This window comes from Rhinatrema bivittatum, chromosome 2 (genome assembly GCF_901001135.1).
Source record: "Rhinatrema bivittatum chromosome 2, aRhiBiv1.1, whole genome shotgun sequence".
Classification (NCBI taxonomy): Eukaryota; Metazoa; Chordata; class Amphibia; order Gymnophiona; family Rhinatrematidae; genus Rhinatrema; species Rhinatrema bivittatum.
The window spans coordinates 372,602,076-372,621,027 of NC_042616.1; the positions used below are offsets into that span (position 1 = coordinate 372,602,076).

The following is an 18,952-nucleotide window of genomic DNA, read 5'->3' on the forward strand; positions in this document are numbered from 1 at the left end:
CTCATCAATTATCAAAAGTCCCATCTCACTCAGTCTCACCTGCTTCAATTCATAGGAGCAGAATTGAACACCATCCTCTCAAAGGCCTTTCTACCCGAGGATCTGGCAGAAACACTTTCCTTTTTGGCAAACTCCATTTACTCAGTGAAACAAGCAACAGCTCACCCGTTTCTCACTTTGCTAGGCCACATGGCCTTCACAGTTCATGTTACTCCTATGGCAAGATTAGGTATGAGAATAACCCAATGGACTTTAAGATCATAATGGATCCAAGCCATTCAACCACTGTACTCTCCAATTCAAGTAACCTACCAGCTACATTCCTCTCTTCTTTGGTGGGTGAACAAGGACAATTTGCACAAGGGCCTACCCTTCCAACAACCAGTTCCACAGATAACACTAACCACAGATGCATCCACCTTGGGTTGGGGAGCTCACATACACAACCTCCAAACCCAAGGTACTTGGACAAAACTCGAAGCAACATTTCAAATCAATTTCCAGGAACTTCAAGCTATACGTTATGCGCTGCATGCGTTCAAGGACTGTCTTTCACACAAGACTGTTCTCATCCAAACGGACAACACAGTTGCCATGTGGTATATCAGCAAACAGGGAGGTACGGACTCATTTCTCCTTTGTCAAGAAGCTGCACAGATTTGGGGCTGGGCCCTGAACCACTCAATGTTCCTCAGGGCCACTTATCTGGCAGGCATTCACAACATAGTGGCAGATCGACTCAGTCGTCAGTTCCAACCACACGAGTGGTCCCTGGATCCCTTAGTAGTGACCAGGATATTTCATCGTTGGGGGCAACAAACAAAAGATCTCTTTGCGTCACATCTGAATTACAAAGTGGACAAATTCTGTTCTCTACCAAACAGAAGAACCAGCCAGCCAAGGACGCCTTTCCTCGCCCTTGGAGCTCAGGCCTTCTATACGCATATTCTCCAGTACCGCTCATAACCAAAATTCTAGTAAAGCTACAATAGGATGGATGGCCAGAAGCCATCCATCTTCGCACAGTTCCTTCCTTCTTACCCAAAGTAGTCTCGCACTTCCACCTCAACCAAAACCATCTCTTTACCTACCACAGACGGTTTGAAGAAGTTGGAAGAAGGTAGACTTCTACGCCATCTCGACATCGGCAGGCTACTGTCCAGATACCTGGAAGTGTCCGAAGCAATACGAAAGACGGACCATCCGTTCGTTCTACACAGCGGGAAGAAGCAAGGGGAAGCGGCCTCACAGGCAACTATCACCCGCTGGGTCAAAGAAGTTATCAAGGCAGCCTACGTAGACGCGGGGAAATCACCGCCTCTACAGGTCAAGGCTCACTCTACCAGAGCGCAAGCGGCCTCTTGGGCAGAAACTCGAATGCTATCGCCTGCTGAGATCTGTAAGGCGGCGACGTGGTCCTCCCTCCATACCTTCTCCAGATTCTACCGTCTGGATGTCCAGGCCAGGGAGGACACCGCATTCGTGAGGGCAATCCTGCACGGACCGCCGGCAGCCTCCCGCCCAGTCCTGGAGTAGCTTTTGTACATCCCATTTGTTTTGAGTCCATCTGCTACTCGCTAGGAAATGTTGGGATTACTTACCTGATAATCTCCTTTTCCTTAGTGTATGCAGATGGACTCAGCATCCCGCCTGGCTGCCAATATTCATGGGATTTCACAGGCTCAAGGTAAGCCATGTTTTATTACATAGGGCATCCACCCTGCCGGGTGTCGACACCTTCCGGTTGAGAATCCTGGCGGTCTCCAGCTACGATCAACCGGTCAGGGTAATCCTGTTTAATTAATCGATCGGTCAGTACTCATATAGCTATAACAGCTTTGCAAGGAAGATTACTGAATTGCTTTACTTCCTGTGGGGGTATATGGGTATATACGTCAGATCCGTCTCCAACTGCTAGCACGAGCACACTATACCCACTTGTTTTGAGTCCATCTGCATACACTAAGGAAAAGGAGATTATCAGGTAAGTAATCTCAACATTGATCCTTTCACCTGCCCCACAACTTCTCTACTGGACTACTTATGCCATCTTTCAGATTCTGTTCTTCAGACTTCATCTGTCAGAGTACATCTAAGTGCAATCTCAACTTACCATAACAAGATGGGAGATGCACCAATACCCATACAACCTCTTGTCAGTAGGTTTATGAGAGGTTTAATTCAACTTAAACCACCAATTCGGCCACCAGTCACAGAATGGGACCTGAATCTGGTCTTAAGGCTCATGCGTTCTCCTTTTGAACCCATGAATTCCTGTGATCTTAAATTTCTCACATGGAAGACTATCTTCCTCATAGCCATTACATCAGCTAGAAGGGTTAGTGAATTACAAGCATTTGTCACGTACTCACCCTATACAAAATTCCTATATGACAGAGTGGTTCTCCGTACACATCCAAAATTCCTTCCCAAGGTAGTTACGGAATTCCACTTGAACCAATCCATAGTTTTACCCACATTCTTTCCAAGACCTCATTCCCACCTAGGAGAAACAGGCCTTACATACCTTGGATTGTAAGCGTGCGCTGGCATTTTATTTGGACCGCACTGCAGTCCACAGAAAATCCACTCAACTCTTTGTATCTTATGATCCAAACAAACCTGGTAAAGCAGTGGGTAAACATACCCTATCCAACTGGTTAGTAGATTGCATACAGTTTTGCTATGAAAAAACAGGCCTTCCTCTCCAAGGGTGAGTAAAGGCACATTCAGTAAGAGCAATGTCAACCTCAGTAGCACACTATTGTTCAGTGCCAGTTCTTGACATATATAAAGCAGCAGCATATGGACAATCTGTCTTAAAGAACTTGTTTCCAGTTTAATCACAACTCCTTCCACATCCATCCTGCTGTGATTTTCGGCTGACTCATTTTCACCAACAATACTTCACTGTTGCTTCACTACAAAATGACTCAGCCTCTAACTTGCTAATCACCCATATGTGAGGACTAGCATCCTGCTTGTCCTGGGATAAAACAAAATTGCTTACCTTATAATAGGTGTTATCCCAGGATAGCAGGATTTATTCCTCCCAAAACCCACCCGCCAACCCACGGAGTTGGGTATGTTAACTTTCGTTATTTTTATTTTTGCTAAAGCTTATTGCTACATACGAGACTAGAGAGAGATCCTTGTGGCAGAGAATATCATGGCCTGCTGGGCATGCTCAGTGGCCACACAGTGCCAGTCAAAGGTTTATAGAAACTTTTACAGAAAGTTTTCCCGCAATAGAGCTCAGTCAGCGACGTCACCCATATGTGAGGACTACATCCTGCTGTCCTGACATAACACCTATTACAAGGTAAGCAATTTTGCTTTATCACAGGACAAGCAGGATGCTAGTCCTCACATATGGGTGACATCGATAATGGAGCCCTATGTACGGAAAAACTTCTTTAAAAGTTTCCATGAAACTTTTGAATGGCACCGGAGTGCCTACTGAGCATGCCCAGCATGCCATGATATTCCCTGCCACAGGGGTCTCCCTTCAGTCTTCTTTTTTCCGCGAAGCAATTAGCATCGCGGGCTATTGGAGTCCTGAGGTGATTTTCACCTAATTCAAAAGTTTAGAAAAATTCGGAAAAAATTACTTCCACCGCAGGGGTTTCCCTAAGTATCACCAGCGGTAACTTTTTCCGTTTTTGGTTTCCGGCCGGGACCGATATTTTTAGGTCATCGCCGACGACGGCTATCAGGCGCCATGGCCTCAGGGTTTAAAAAATGCCCAAACTGTACGCGGACGATGTCTGTAACCGATCCGCATTTTGAATGTGTTCTTTGCCTAGGCAAAGACCACAATATTCAAACTTGTAAATCCTGTGCGGAGATGACTTCCAAGGGCCATCGTCTCAGAGCCGAAAAAATGGAACAATTGTTCAATATACAGTTGCTTCCAAGGGCCTCAACTTCAAGGCAGTCATCGCCAGCAGGATCAGTCTGGCAAGCTCTTCTGACAAAGACTCGTCCGGAGGCGGGAGATGCCTCAACGCCATCCCCTTCAGTGTCATCGAAGGCATCGACTTCAGGTAGCGAGAAACAAAAAGAGAAACATCGCCACCGGCATCGAAGATGCCTAGCACCGATGACCGAGGACCTATCGTCAGGTACGGCCTCACCCGCAAAGAAACCCCGGACGGGAGCGGAGGCTTCGAGGCCTACTGACCCAGGGCGATCCCCACCGATATCTGTGCCGGGCTCCGTACCTCCTCAGGGCTCTGAGGAAATATTGGCATCGCCAACACCGCCTCCCTCCATAGCTGCTCTGATATCACCAGCTATGAGAGTGGAACTTGACACATTTATACGTCAAGCGGTGCAACAGGCTCTGCGCGATGCGATTCCGCCTCAGCCATCGACACCTCCATCAATGCCGAGCCTGATGCAGACGGATCCATCTCCATCGATTCCGCGGGCACCGACGATGTCAAAAACCGGTCCCGATGCCTTCTCCGGTACCCTCACCGGTGCCACCGGTTCCTACACCGATGCCCAAGGAAGATGTCTCGATCCTCCATCCGGTCATCTCCAAATTGGACACACTCCTAAATATTTTGTCCAATAAAGTACCAGAGGAACCCGTTCCAGGTCCATCTGGCATCCCAAGACCTCCAAGGCCTCGTTCTCCTCTTCTGCCACCAGGGCCTAAGGAGCCATTTACTCACCACACTCCACGAGAGGTGCCTGTGGACACCAATTCTGAATTTTCTTCAGATGAAGACATCTTTTCAGAACCATCTCCACCAGATTACCACAGGAAGTCACCTCCTGAGGACCTCTCCTTCACAAATTTCGTGAAAGATATGGCTGAAACCATCCCCTTTCCCATACAAACAGAGGTGGACGCAAGACAAAAAACCTTGGAGGTCCTGCAGTTCGTGGACCCTCCTAAAGAAATGCTGGCAGTCCCTGTCCACGAAGTTTTCCAGGAACTGCAATACAGAATTTGGGAGCATCCAGGATCGGTGTCGGCAGTGAACAAGAGAGCGGAGGCAACTTACTTGGTGCAACCTATCCCAGGTTTTCAGAAAACACAGTTACCTCACCAGTCGTCGTCGAATCCGCCCAAAAGAAGGCGAAAAGACTAAAATCCCATTCTTCTATTCCACCTGGAAAAGAGAGTAGGTTTCTGGACAACCTTGGAAGAAAAATATTTCAAGGTTCTATGCTGGTGTCTAAGATATCATCTTATCAATTATATATGAACCAGTACCAAAGGAACCTTTGGAAGCAGGTTCAAGAAATGGCGCTCTCTCTTCCCGAACAGTATCAGGAGCCATTCAACAATATTATTCACAAAGGCCTCGAATCAGGAAAACATGAGGTCAGAGCCACCTATGACTGTTTCGAGACTGCGGCAAGACTTTCAGCATCTGGTATAGCTGCAAGAAGGTGGGCATGGCTCAAGGCCTCTGATCTGCGCCCAGAGGTACAAGAACATTTAGCAGATCTGCCTTGCTTGGGGGATAACGTTTTTGGAGAGAAGGTAAAAGAAGCTGTGGCAACCTTGAAGGACCACACAAACACTAAAGCAGTTATCTTCACTACCACAAGATACTCAGCCTTCTGCAAGGAAGCTTCCAAGGCGTGACACTAGACGGCCTTATTACCGTCCACGTAGATATTACCCCCCATCAAGTAGGCCCAGAACTGGCCGGCCATCTCAATGCCAACAGCCTAGACAAAGGCCTGCAAGGGCTCAACCACCACCACAAACTGCCACTACCTCTGGTTTTTGAAAAGCCCCAGAGAGCAGCAGCCAGATCAACCCATTCCCAAATATGCCAGTAGGGGGTCAAATAATATACTTCCACAGCATTTGGACCTCCATCACCACCGACCAGTGGGTGTTATCCATCACAGCCCACGGTTACAAACTGGATTTTCTTACTGTCCCAAAAGAGAACCCACCACTTCCATCTTGGACAGTAAATCAACATTCCATAATTCTTCAAACAGAATTATCCACCCTTCTGAAAGCCAGGGCCATAGAACCAGTTCCTGGACCTCAAAAGGGCAAAGGATTCTACTCCCGATATTTCCTCATTCCAAAGAAAACAGGAGGCCTTCGACCCATTCTAGACCTCAGAAATCTCAACAAATTTCTCAAAAGAAAAATTCAGAATGGTGTCCCTAGGCACCATTCTACCTCTTCTTCAAAGGGGAGATTGGCTCTGCTCTCTGGATCTTCAAGATGCCTACGCTCACATCCCCATTTTTCCTCCTCATCGCCAATACCTGCGATTTCGGGTAATGGATCAGCACTTTCAATACAGAGTGCTGCCATTCGGCCTTGCATCAGCACCACGAGTATTCACAAAGTGCATGGCTGCAGCAGTGGCACACCTCCACAAACAAAGAGTGCACGTGTTCCCTTACCTGGACGATTGGCTCATCAAGAGTCAATCAAAAGAAGGAGCTCTCACTTCTCTCAAGCTCACTATCCATGTGCTTCACTCCTTGGGATTTCTCATCAACTACCAGAAATCCAATCTGTCACCAAATCATCTTATACAGTTCATAGGTGCAGAACTAAACACTACGATAGCAAAAGCTTTTCTTCCAAAAGATCGGGCTCAAACACTTGTCCTTTTGACTCACAATCTTCGCAACCAATTCCAGGTAACAGCTCACCAGTGCCTGATTCTTCTAGGGCACATGGCTTCCACAGTTCACGTAACTCCCATGGCCAGATTGACCATGCGGCTACTGTAATGGACACTCAAAGCACAGTGGATACAAGCCACTCAACCAATGTCCACGCCCATTCATGTCACACCAGAGCTCAGATCGGCACTCATCTGGTGGACATCAATGAAAAACCTGCTCAAAGGCCTACCTTTCCAGCAACCAGTTCCACAAGTGACTTTAACTACAGATGCATCCACCTTAGGGTGGGGAGCACACATTGGTCATCTAAAGACACAGGGCAAGTGGACAAAGCTCGAAGCCTCTTTTCAAATAAACTTCCTGGAGCTTCGAGCTATACGCTATGTGCTACATGCGTTCAAGAACTGCCTTTCATACAAGACTGTTCTGATCCAAACGGACAATACAGTGGCCATGTGGTACATCAACAAACAAGGAGGGACAGGTTCCTACCTCCTTTGTCAAGAAGCAGCACAGATTTGGGACTGGGCCCTGACACACTCAATTCTTCTACGGGCCACTTACCTAGCAGGCATCCACAACATAGTAGCGGATCGCCTCAGTCGTCATTTCCAACCGCACGAATGGTCCTTGGATCCAGCAATAGCATCCAAGATCTTCCAATGCTGGGGTCAACCGACGATAGATCTCTTTGCATCCCAATACAACTACAAAGTGAACAATTACTGCGCTCTACTCCGACAGCAGAACAGCCTACCAAAGGACACATTTACTCGCCATTGGAATTCAGGCCTATTATACGCGTATCCACTGATACCACTCATAACCAAAACACTAGTGAAGCTACAACAGGACAAGGGGACTATGATACTCATAGCCCCATATTGGCCTCGACAAGTATGGTTCCCCACACTGCTAGATCTCTGTCAGGGATCCAATTCGCCTGGGAGTAGCTCCCAATCTCATAACTCAGGAACAGGGTCAGTTGCGCCATCCCAACCTTCAATCCCTGTCCCTGACAGCATGGATGTTGAAAGCTTGATCTTACAACCTCTCAACCTTCCAATCTCTATATCTCAAGTACTTATAGCTGCACGTAAACCTTCCACTAGAAAGAATTATTCCTACAAATGGAAACGGTTTACACTGTGGTGCACTCAGAAAGATTTAGATCCTTTCACTTGCCCCACAACCTCACTACTAGATTACCTTTACCATCTCTCAGACTCTGGTCTTAAGACATCATCTGTAAGGGTACACTTAAGTGCAATCTCAGCTTATCATAACAAACTGGGAGATGCATCTATCTCTACACAGCCTCTCGTCAGTAAATTCATGAGAGGCCTAACTCACATAAAACCTCCAGTTCATTCCCCAAGCATACAATGGGATCTGAACGTAGTCTTAACCAGGCTTATGCGTTCTCCATTTGAACCCATAGATACCTGTGACCTTAAATTTCTCACTTGGAAAACTGTTTTCCTTATAGCCATTACATCAGCTAGAAGGGTCAGTGAACTACAAGCTCTAGTCACATACGAACCCTTTACAAAGTTCCTACATGACAGAGTAGTACTCCGTACTCATCCAAAATTCCTTCCTAAGATTGTTACGGAATTTCACTTGAACCAATCAATAGTTTTACCAGCATTTTTTCCTAGGCCTCATTCCCATCAGGGTGAAAGAGCCTTACACACTTTGGACTGTAAGCGTGCGTTATCCTTTTATTTAAACCGTACAACAGCCCAAAGGAAATCCAGTCAGCTGTTTGTTTCCTATGATCCAAACAAACCAGGTAAAGCAGTGGGTAAGCATACTCTGTCAGACTGGCTAGCAGATTGCATATAATTTTGTTATGAAAAAGCAGGCCTTACTCTTCAAGGGCGAGTAAAAGCACACTCAGAGCAATGTCAACCTCAGTAGCACACCTTCGCTCTGTACCTATTCTGGACATTTGTAAAGCAGCAACATGGAGTTCTCTTCACACTTTTACAGCTCACTACTGTTTAGACAAGGAAGGAAGACAAGATTCAGCATATGGACAATCTGTCTTAAAGAACTTGTTTCCAGTGTAATCCCAACTCCTTCTACATCCAACCTGCTGTGATCTTCGGCTGATTCATTTCATCAACAATACTTCACTGTTGCTTCCCTACAAAATGACTCAGCCTCTAGCTTGTTAATCACCCATATGTGAGGACTAGCATCCTGCTTGTCCTGGGATAAAGCAAAATTGCTTACCTTGTAATAGGTGTTATCCCAGGACAGCAGGATGTAGTCCTCACGAAACCCACCCGCCACCCCGCGGAGTTGGGCCCGATACGTTTTATTATTTTATTTTTGCTAACGCTTATTGCTATAAAACAAGACTGAAGGGAGACCCCTGTGGCAGGGAATATCATGGCATGCTGGGCATGCTCAGTAGGCACTCCGGTGCCATTCAAAAGTTTCATGGAAACTTTTAAAGAAGTTTTTTCCGTACATAGGGCTCCATTACCGATGTCACCCATATGTGAGGACTACATTCTGCTGTCCTGGGATAACACCTATTACAAGGTAAGCAATTTTGCTTTACCTCAACAGCTTTCCAAGGTGAGTAACTGAACAGAACTTTTCAAACTTTTTACTTAGATATACACTGCTCCTAGCTTATTTCTAGCTTCTGGCTACTTTTTTTTTTAATATACAAACGCTCTAACTTCTGCATACTAGCTGCCTTACTGACTATTAAAAAATCCAAACACACTAAATAATATTACCAAATAGTTAACTTTGCCCTAATTCTTTAAAAAAAGACAATGTCCCAAGCAAAAACTTACTGATTCCTTTCAGCCACCATCAAGGTGATCCGCTCCCATCGGTGCTGCCAAGTGCTGGTGGTGCATTGGTGCCAAAGGACTGATGCCTTTGGGCACCAGGAGCATCCTTGGTATTACTGGTCCATCGACAACTTTGGGCACCCATCCTCATCCATGCCACCGACCATCAGACATTTTCAGACTGCAGTGTTTGCGGGTCATAGGCACCTTTGGCTGTTGTGTACCCCATGGGTGCCACCCGACTATTGTCATCAGGCACCATTGATGGTGCTGCATATTGTTGTGCATGCCAGGCGCCTGTGGCACAGTCATGCACCGTCAGAGCCCTAGGCAAGGTGCCATAGATGTGATCCATCGCTTGTGAATTCCAGAGCTTAACTATGCGCTAAGTGAAAAAAGAATTTTCTTCATGGAGTGCCCCCTGGTCCTTGTGTTATGTGAGAGAATAAATAACAGATTTACATTAACTAGTTAAAGTCCTTTGATTTTGTAGACTTCTCCCAAACTGAAAAAGCCCTAACTTCTTTAGCCTTTCCCCATAGGGCACCAGTTCCATGCCCCTTATCGTATTGGTCGCCCTTCTCTGCACTTTCTCCAGTACAGCTATATCTTTTTTGAGATGCAATGACCAGAACTGCACCCAGTATTCAAGGTGCGGTCTCACCATGAAGCAATACAGAGGCATTATGACATCCTCAAGTTTTATTTTTCATTCCCTTCCTAATAATTCCTAAGATTCTGTTTGCTTTTTTGATTGCCACAGCACCCTGGGCCGATGATTTCAATGTATTATCCACCATGACGGGTAGATCTCTTTCCTGGGTTGTAACTCCTAAGATAAAACCTAACCTTGTGTAACTACAGCAAGGGTTATTTTTCCCTATATGCATCACTTTGCACTTGGAAATGTTAAATTTCATCTGCCATTTGGAAGCCCAGTCTTCCAGTCTTGCAAGGTCCTCTTGTAATTTATCACATTTCGCTTGAGATTTATCTACTCTGTATAATTTTGTCTCATCCGCAAATTTGATCACTTCACTCCTACCCCTTTCCAGGTTATTTGTAAATATATTAAAAAGCACTAGTGCAAGTACAGATCCCTGAGGCACTCCACTCTTTACCTTTATCCACTGTGAAAACTGACCATTTAATCCTACTCTCTGTTTCCTGTCTTTTTAACCAGCTTGCAATCCACAAAAGGACATTGCCCCCAATCCCATGACTTTTTAGTTTTTAAAGAAGCCTCTCATGCAGGACTTTGTCAAATGCCTTCTAAAAATCCAAATACCCCACATCTTCCAGTTTCACTGTGATTTGGTTCAGTTGATCTTAATCACCTTTGAAAACCTTCTCCAGAATGGGTATCTCTCCAACATCCACTTCAGTAAACATTGAAACAAAGAAATCGTTTAATCTTTCCGCGATGTCCTTATCTTCTCAAAGTGCCCCTTTAACCCCTTGATCATCCAATGGTCCAAACTACTCTCTTACAGGCTTTCTGCTTTGAATATATTTTAAAAAGTTATTATTGTGAGTTTTTGTCTCTAGGGCCAACGTTTCAAATTTTCTCTTAGTCTCTTACAGTGTCTTACATTTAGCTTGCCAATGCTTATGCTTTTTCCCAGGGCAAGCAATTTGGTAGTCTTCACAGATGGGTGACATCAGCAGATGGAGCCCTGTCATGGAACACTTTTGTCAAAGTTTCTAGAACTTTTACTGGCACACTGAGCATGCCCAGCATGCTACCAACCCTGTAAGCCACATGAGGTCCTTCTTCAGTCTTTTTTTCCGTGCAGCGATTGCCTCGCAGTTACTGGAGCTCTGTGAGAGGTTTTCCTCACATGGTATACTTTGAAGTCCGGTAAGTCCGTCCGCGTTTTTTGCAGTCTGTTCCAGACTGTTTACCTCTCGGTTACTGACGGTCACTGACTGCATGCCGCCTCTTTTTTTTTTTTTTTTCATGGCGACCAGGTTTCGGAAGTGCTCTGAGTATCCGCGGACGATGTCCATAACGGACCCACACGACGTCTGCATCCTGTGTCTTGGGCCTTCCCAGTGACGTCTGTCTATGCCCAAGATGTGCTCAGATGACCCCCAAAGGCTCCAGCTCTCCCTCACCTGGTGGGCTCAGGAATCCAATTTGAGCAAGGGATTTACTTTTCAGCCCCAGGCTGCTTAGGTGACCTTGACCACGGACGCCTCCAACCTATGCTGGGGAGCCCATGACAACGGCCTACAGACACAAGGGTTTTGGTCGACGACAGAGGCGGCCTGCCAGATCAACTTCCTGGAACTCCGGGCGATGCAGTATGCCCTCTACGCATTCCAGGACTGCCTATCCAACAAAGTCATCTTGATCCAGACTGACAACCAGGTAGCCATGTGGTACTTGGGGGTTAGCCATAGCTCAGCGGTTCCTTCGCATGGTACTTAAACGGGGGGCACGGGCTCCTATCTGCTTTGCCAAGAGGCACAGATCTGGTCCTGGGCCCTGTCGCATGCCATGCTTCTGCGAGCCATCTACCTGGCAGGCACCAAGAATGTAGTGGCAAACTGCTTTAAGCCGAACATTCCAGCCCCATGAGTGGTCCCTGAACCCCTGTGTAGTAGACAGGATCTTCCACCGGTGGGGTCAGCCCAATGTGGATCTCTTTGCGTCCTCGCAGAACCACAAGGTGGACCGATTCTGCTCCCTGCACGGGGACCGGGAGAGACTGGCCGTAGATGCCTTCACCCACTCCTATGTGCGTACCCTCCGATTCCGCTAATGGGCAAGACTCTCGTGAAGCTACAGCAGCACCGAGGCTCCAGGATCCTCATAGCTCCGCATTGGCCACATCAGGTCTGGTTTCCCATTCTCCACAACCTCTCTGTCCAGGAGCCTCTTCACTTGGGCACCTTGCCCGACCTCGTAACACAGGATCAAGGCAGGCTACGCCACTGAACCTCCAGTTGCTGTCCCTAACAGCCTGGATGTTGAAAGGCTGATACTGCAGTCCCTCGACCCCTTTTTTTTTTTTTAATTCTTTATTCAATTTTTCTTAATTACAAACAGAAAAGTTGCATTAAGCATGTTATCTCACATCACTTCATATTAAAGTAAATATTATAAAGGAAAAAAAAAACAAATTTACATTGAACGCACAGTTTACAATAAAAATACTTTTCCTGCTAGTAAGGTCATAAGGTAATTGGGAGATCCAAGAATTTATTAGAACAATACCATATAGGAAAAGATATAAAAAAAATAACTTAAGGAGGTATACCATTCTTTCTACTTCATACCACACCTGAAGGTTAAGTAATACTAGCCTCTACTATACAATTATCCAGCAAATGCCTTAACTGGGCTGGTTCAAAGAAAATATATCTCTTATTTTCTAATTTCAGTATGCATTTACAGGGATATCTAATATTTATTTGACCACCCAATTGTCTGACTTCTTGACTCATTCCCAAGAAAAGTTTCCTCCGAATCTGTCACTCTTTCTTTTTTTTTTTTTGTCCCTCGACCTTTCTGATAGTGTCTCGTGGGTCCTAGTAGCTTTGCGAAAGCCTTTCATGCGGAAATCGTATCGGGCGAAATGGAAAAGGTTCTCCTCTTGGTGCACACAGGAAGGCCTTGACCCTTTCTCTTGCTCCATGCCGAGGCTGTTGGACTACCTCTGGTGCCTTTCGGAGTCTGGTCTACAGACAACTTCAATCCGGGTACATCTGAGTGCCTTTAGCGCCTACAACCGAGGGGTGGACAATACCCCAGTCTCGGCCCAGCCCTTGGTAGGGCGCTTCAAGAGAAGCTTACTTCTGCTGAAGTCTCCACTACATCCTCCTGTTGTGGCCTGGGACCTCAACATAGTGCTGTCATGGCTCATGCGGCCTCTGAGCCTTTTTGCTCCTGCGAGTTCAAGCAACTCACTTGGAAAGTTCTCTTCATCGTGGCAGTTACTTCCACTCGCAGTCAGTGTGCTGCAGGCCCTAGTGACCTACCTCCCTTACATGAAGTTCTTCCATGACAGGGTGGTTCTTCTAACTCGCCCCAAATTCCTGCCTAAGGTAGTGAATGACTTCCATCTAAATCAGTTCATTGTGTTGCCCACCTTTTTCCTGAGGCCACACTCATACCCAGGTGAACGGGCTCTGCACACCTTGGACTGCAAGCGTGCTCTCGCCTTTTATTTGGACCACACCGGGAGTTGTGGTGGGCAAACAGACCCTCTCAAATTGGTTGGCGGACTATATTGCTTTCTGCTACCAGCAAGCAGGCGTTCCGCTCGAGGGATGAGTGAAAGTGCACTCAGTAAGGGCCATGGCAGCGTCAGTGGTGCACTTCCAGGCAGTCCCTATTACCGAAACCTGCAAGGCTGTGGCATGGAGCTCCCTCCACACCTTCGCAACCCTTTATTGCCTGGACAAGGATGGACGACATGACAGCTTCTTTGGCCAGTCTGTTCTCTGTAATTTATTTCCAGTATAACAACCCAACTCTTCCTACCTAGGGCCCAGTATGATGTGCAGGCTGCCACGCTGTTGCCAACAGCCCCTGTTGTGCGTGTTGCACATTATTGGGTGCTAGTTGGCCCAGAGTGTTTCAGGGACAGCCTGCAGCTTGCTATTCACCCATCTGTGAGGACTACCATTATGCTTGTCATGGGAGAAAGCAGAGTTGCTTACATAGAAATGACGGCGGAAGAAGACCAAACGGCCCATCCAGTCTGTAACAGGTGTTCTCCAAGGACAGCAGGATGGTAGTCCTCATGAAACCTGCCTGCCACCCAACAGAGTTGGGTTCGCTGACGTCTTATTTTATTTTTCTCTTGTGCTTTTTGCTATAAAATGAGACTGAAGGGGGACCCCGTGTGGCCACAGGGATGGTGGCATGCTGGGCATGCTCAATTTGTCAGTCAAAGTTCTAGAAACTTTAACAAGTGTTCCGTGTCACCCATCTGTGAGGACTAATATCCTGCTGTCCTGGGAGAACACCTGTTACAGGTAAGCAACTCTGCTTTATCCTATTTTCTTCTGATGGATCCTTCTTCCAATTTTTGAATGAAGATCTTTTGGATAAAATATCCTTTCACCTCACCATTTAACCATGCTGGTAATCGTTTTGCCTTCCTTCCACCTTTCTTAATGCACTATTCTCTTCCCCAACACACAAGGGATTTCTACCAATAAAGATTTGATTGTATTTATTTATTTATTCGTTTTTATGTACCATGCGGTCAGCTGATCACTTATATACCTCCAGGGTTCGTGGGAACTTCACATCGGTTTACAGCATAGAAATATAAGAAACACAATTAGATAGATACACAGTGAATTACATAATTAATTAAAATACATTCAAATAAAATGAACAGAATTTTAAATCTTGTGGAAGTAAAAAAAAAGCAATCCAATGGATAAAATCAAAACTAAATAGATAAAAAATATCATATGTAACAAATGGCATCTAATAAGTGGAAATAAAATGAAATTTAAAATAATGAAACTTAGGGTTGTGATAGGGTTGTCATGTTCTGGTTATGTGAAACTTTCTGGAATGACCATGTCTTTATTTTCTTCTTGAAACTTTGTGGGTTTGCCTCTAATCTTAGGTCAGGTGGTAAAGAGTTCCATAAGTGCTGGTCCCTGCTTAGGATAGAGCTCGCTCTCTTATGGTATTTAAATGTGCCAATTTTGGGAAGGGAATAGGTAACATACCATTATTTGCTGAGCACATATTTCTTTGTGGTGTGTGGAAATGAAGGGCTGTGTTGAGCCATTTGACTTTATCGTTGTATAATGTTTTATGAATTAATGTTAAGGTTTTAAACTGGTTTCTGTAAGTTATTGGTAACCAATGTAATTCCTTTAGAATCTGTGTTAAGTGATCAGGTGACCTCATATGTCACCTAAATAGGATTTTAGTCAGTGCAGGATCTTTATCCTTTTGGACTCTATGCCAACCCGGGCATAAAGCGCCACCAATATGCTCCTCTCTGTCATTGCTTTATAATTTGTACCCCGGTATAGCACTATCTCATTGGTTATCTTCTTTCCACCATGTCTCTGAGATGCTAGTTAAGTCAAGTCTGTCATTCACTGCTATACGCTCTAATTCTCCCATCTTACTTTTTAGACTTCTGGCATTAGCATACAAACATTTCAAAGTATGTATTTTGTTTTTTTACATTTTGTTTTTCAGTTGACAGGGATAAATTAGAATCTTCTAGCTCAGGTGAGTTCTTAATTATAGGCACTTGGGCAAGTTTTCTTAATATTGGAACCATTGTGTTGGGATGCCTTAACTCTAATGCTTCATTAGTAGTATCCTTTGAAGATAACTCCCTCCGAAACATGCCACTGCTTGAGCGACTGTCAACTTTCCCTTTTGTTCCAGTTTAAAAGTGCTCTATCTCCTTTTTAAGGTTAGCACTAGCAGCCTGGTTCCACCCTGGTTAAGGTGGAGCCCATCTCTTCAGAAAATACTCATCCTTATCCAAAAGGTTCCCAGTTCCATACAAACTGAATCCCTCTTCCTTGCACCATCGCTCTCATCCACACATTGAGGACTCCAGAGCACTACCTGCCTCTGAGGACCTGTGCGTGGAACAGGGAGCATTTCAGAGAATGCTACCCTGGAGGTTCTGGTTTTCAGCTTTCTACCGGAGAGCCTTAATTTGGCTTCCAGAACTCCCTTCCACATTTTCCTATGTTAGTGCCCACATGTACCACGATTAGCCTTCTCCTCCCCAGCCACTGTCTAAAATCCTATTTAGGGTGACATGTGAGGTCCGCCACCTTCGCACCATGTAGGCATATTACCAGGTGATCCTCCAGCCACCCAGTAGTCTATATTCCTAATAATCGAATCACCAGCTATGTTAGTCGAGCTAATCCTTCCTTCCTTGGCAGAAGCCCTGTAAGACACATCCTCTGTGCGAGAGGACAATGCACCACATGGAGAGCAGGATCATTTCCTGCTGCATCAGATTGATGCTCTCCTATCATGAGACCTTCCTCCTCCAAGGCAGCACCAGGGATGCCAGACTGAAGTTGGGACTTGGCACCTATGTCCGTGAAGGTCTCATCTATCTTACCTCTCTGTCTGCCTCAGCTCCTCCAGGCCTACCACTCAAGCCTCCAGAGATCGGACTCGTTCTATGAGGGACAGGCGCTCTTTGCATCTGATGCCACACTTACAATTTCTCACGGTGGGTAAGAAATCATACATTTGACACTAAGAGCAAAAGACTGGGAGGTCTGCCTCTTGCTGCTGGACTGCTGCCTTCATCTTAAATTTGTTCAGTTCCTAGTCATGTTTTAGGTTGCTATGGGTATAGGATTGCGTACAATTAGGGTACTTTAAATGTATTAATGTATTTACTATCAGGCCGATTCAGTACGGTGTGCTCATGCCGAGCGCACCGTTAGCTGCCATCTGGACGCACATTTTCAACACGCTATTATTACCCCTTATACAGTAAGGGGTAATAGCGCGAGGAAAATGCGTGTCCAACCCCCCAAAAACTAATAGCGCCCGCAACATGCAAATGCATGTTGATGAGCCTGTTAGTTATTCCCGCGCCATACAGAAAGTAAAATGTGCAGCCAAGCTGCACATTTTACACTCAGAAATTAATGCCTGCCCAAAGGCAGGAGTTAATTTTGGCCGGCACCGGGAAAGTGTACAGAAAAGTAGAGAAAACTGCTTTTCTGTACATCCTCTGACTTAATATCATAGCAATATTAAGTCTGAGGCCCCAAAAATAAAAAATTAAAAAAATAGTAAAAAAAAAATTTTTTTTTTAAATCAGCTCGCGGGTTGGAAGATGGACGCTCAATTTTGCCCGCGTCTGTTTTCCGAACCTGTGGCTGTCAGCAGGTTCGACAACCGACGCCGGTAAAATTAAGCGTCTGCTGTCAAATCCGCTGACAGCCACCGCTTCTGCCATTAAGGAGGAGCTAGGGACGCGCTAGTGTCCCTAGCGCCTCATTACTGTGGGCCATCATTTGAATACAAAATCGCATGCCCAGGAAAGTGGCCTGGGCGCTCGCCTCAGAGCACCGGCTCTCCCGTGCATTTTACTGAATCTGCCTGTATATATCTGGTAGTAACCTACAAGGGAATGATCACTCTTTATATAAGGTGTGGGGAATTTTTTAAATTTTTTTTTTAATGTTTTTAAGTTGGGAAAGTATCACCTGTCTATAAATTATAGGATGAGCTAGGGGGGTGTAGGAGAGGGGTGGGAGGCTTGGGAAATACAAACACACAAAATTCTATTTGTTGCCTGACTTTCTGACTATTTAAAACAAAACATACACACTTAAATATACCCCAAATAGTTTACTTCTTCCCAATACTTTAAAGTTTTAAAATTTCTCTAGGGCAGTACTTACTGATTCTTTCCAGCCACAGGAAGGTGATCCCTCTCCTCTCAGTGCTCCACTAGATTTATTCAGGGATGTAAAAAACTGTTGTGAAAACTTAGCCAGTTAAAAATTATTAGGAACCAGGGGAGAAAAATTGTTTAATTTGTAGCTTGTGGATTGTTTGAACTTTTTTCACATTACTTTGCTTTTTATCTTATTTTTCCTGTAACTTTTTGTGCTTCCCTTTTCCACGCAACTATTTTTTCTTGGCTCTAGCCTTTCCTGTGCTCTTCTTCTACAATCCAACATTGGCTTCTGGGTGCAGCTCTGTCCCTGGTAACTGTTTTCTACACATACTGGCCCATTTCTTCTGCACACCTTGGGCCTCAGCTCTCTAACAGTGGCAGCTCTTCCACCTGAACCGGGCCTGGTGTTCCTCCCTGGTGATAGTAGCAATTCCAGTCATTCTTTGTCTTAGTGGCTCTTCCAGCTCATGTCTTGGTTAGCAGCAGTCATTCCACCTGGACCCAGTGAGAGATGTCAAATTTTTTGTTTCTAAGCAACTTGGTAGATGGTTTTTTGTGTTGGTTTTTTTCAGCCCTGCATTTCTTTTTTTTTTTTTTTTTTTTTTTTTTTTTGCTACAGTCTTGCTAAATATAATTGGTCAAATGTATGATTAGCTGACTTATGCAACAATGACAGAGATCTGAAGATGAGCATAGTTCATTTTATTGTTTAAATGAAGTATATATTTGAATTCAGATAAAATATTGAGTATGGTATATAATTATGAAGTTACCAAGAATGAATGTCTTGCATTTCATTTCACCTTTTCTTATTTCAATTTTTTTCTAGTTAAGCCACCAGCTGAACATCCGAAACAGAAAACCCGGTAAGGATGGAAAATGGTTTCATTGTTTGAAATTTAGGGATGTTAGCTTAACAGTTATACTCGACAACATACAGGCAAAAACTTTGCTACTGATTGAGAAGGTTCAACAAAATCAGGCTTATTTTGGCGGAGAATAATTGAAGAATCTCATTTTATGGAGAACATTTCATGTAGGTAACCTGCAAGGAGCAGCAATTAGATCCCTGAACACTTGCTAGGTAAATTGGATGGAGCATTCGGTCTTTCCTGTATGTAC

General features: G+C 45.0%; 1 protein-coding gene across 2 annotated transcripts in view; it reads left to right on the forward strand.

Moving 5' to 3' along the window:
• Positions 1–18,952, forward strand: part of LOC115084727 — a 793,897-nt gene that overhangs the window by 365,769 nt on the left and 409,176 nt on the right. For both annotated transcript variants that reach the window (XM_029589965.1, XM_029589966.1), the window contains one exon: positions 18,660–18,696. In XM_029589965.1, coding sequence (XP_029445825.1) covers positions 18,660–18,696 — 37 coding nt within the window. The remainder of the gene's footprint in view (positions 1–18,659; positions 18,697–18,952) is intronic.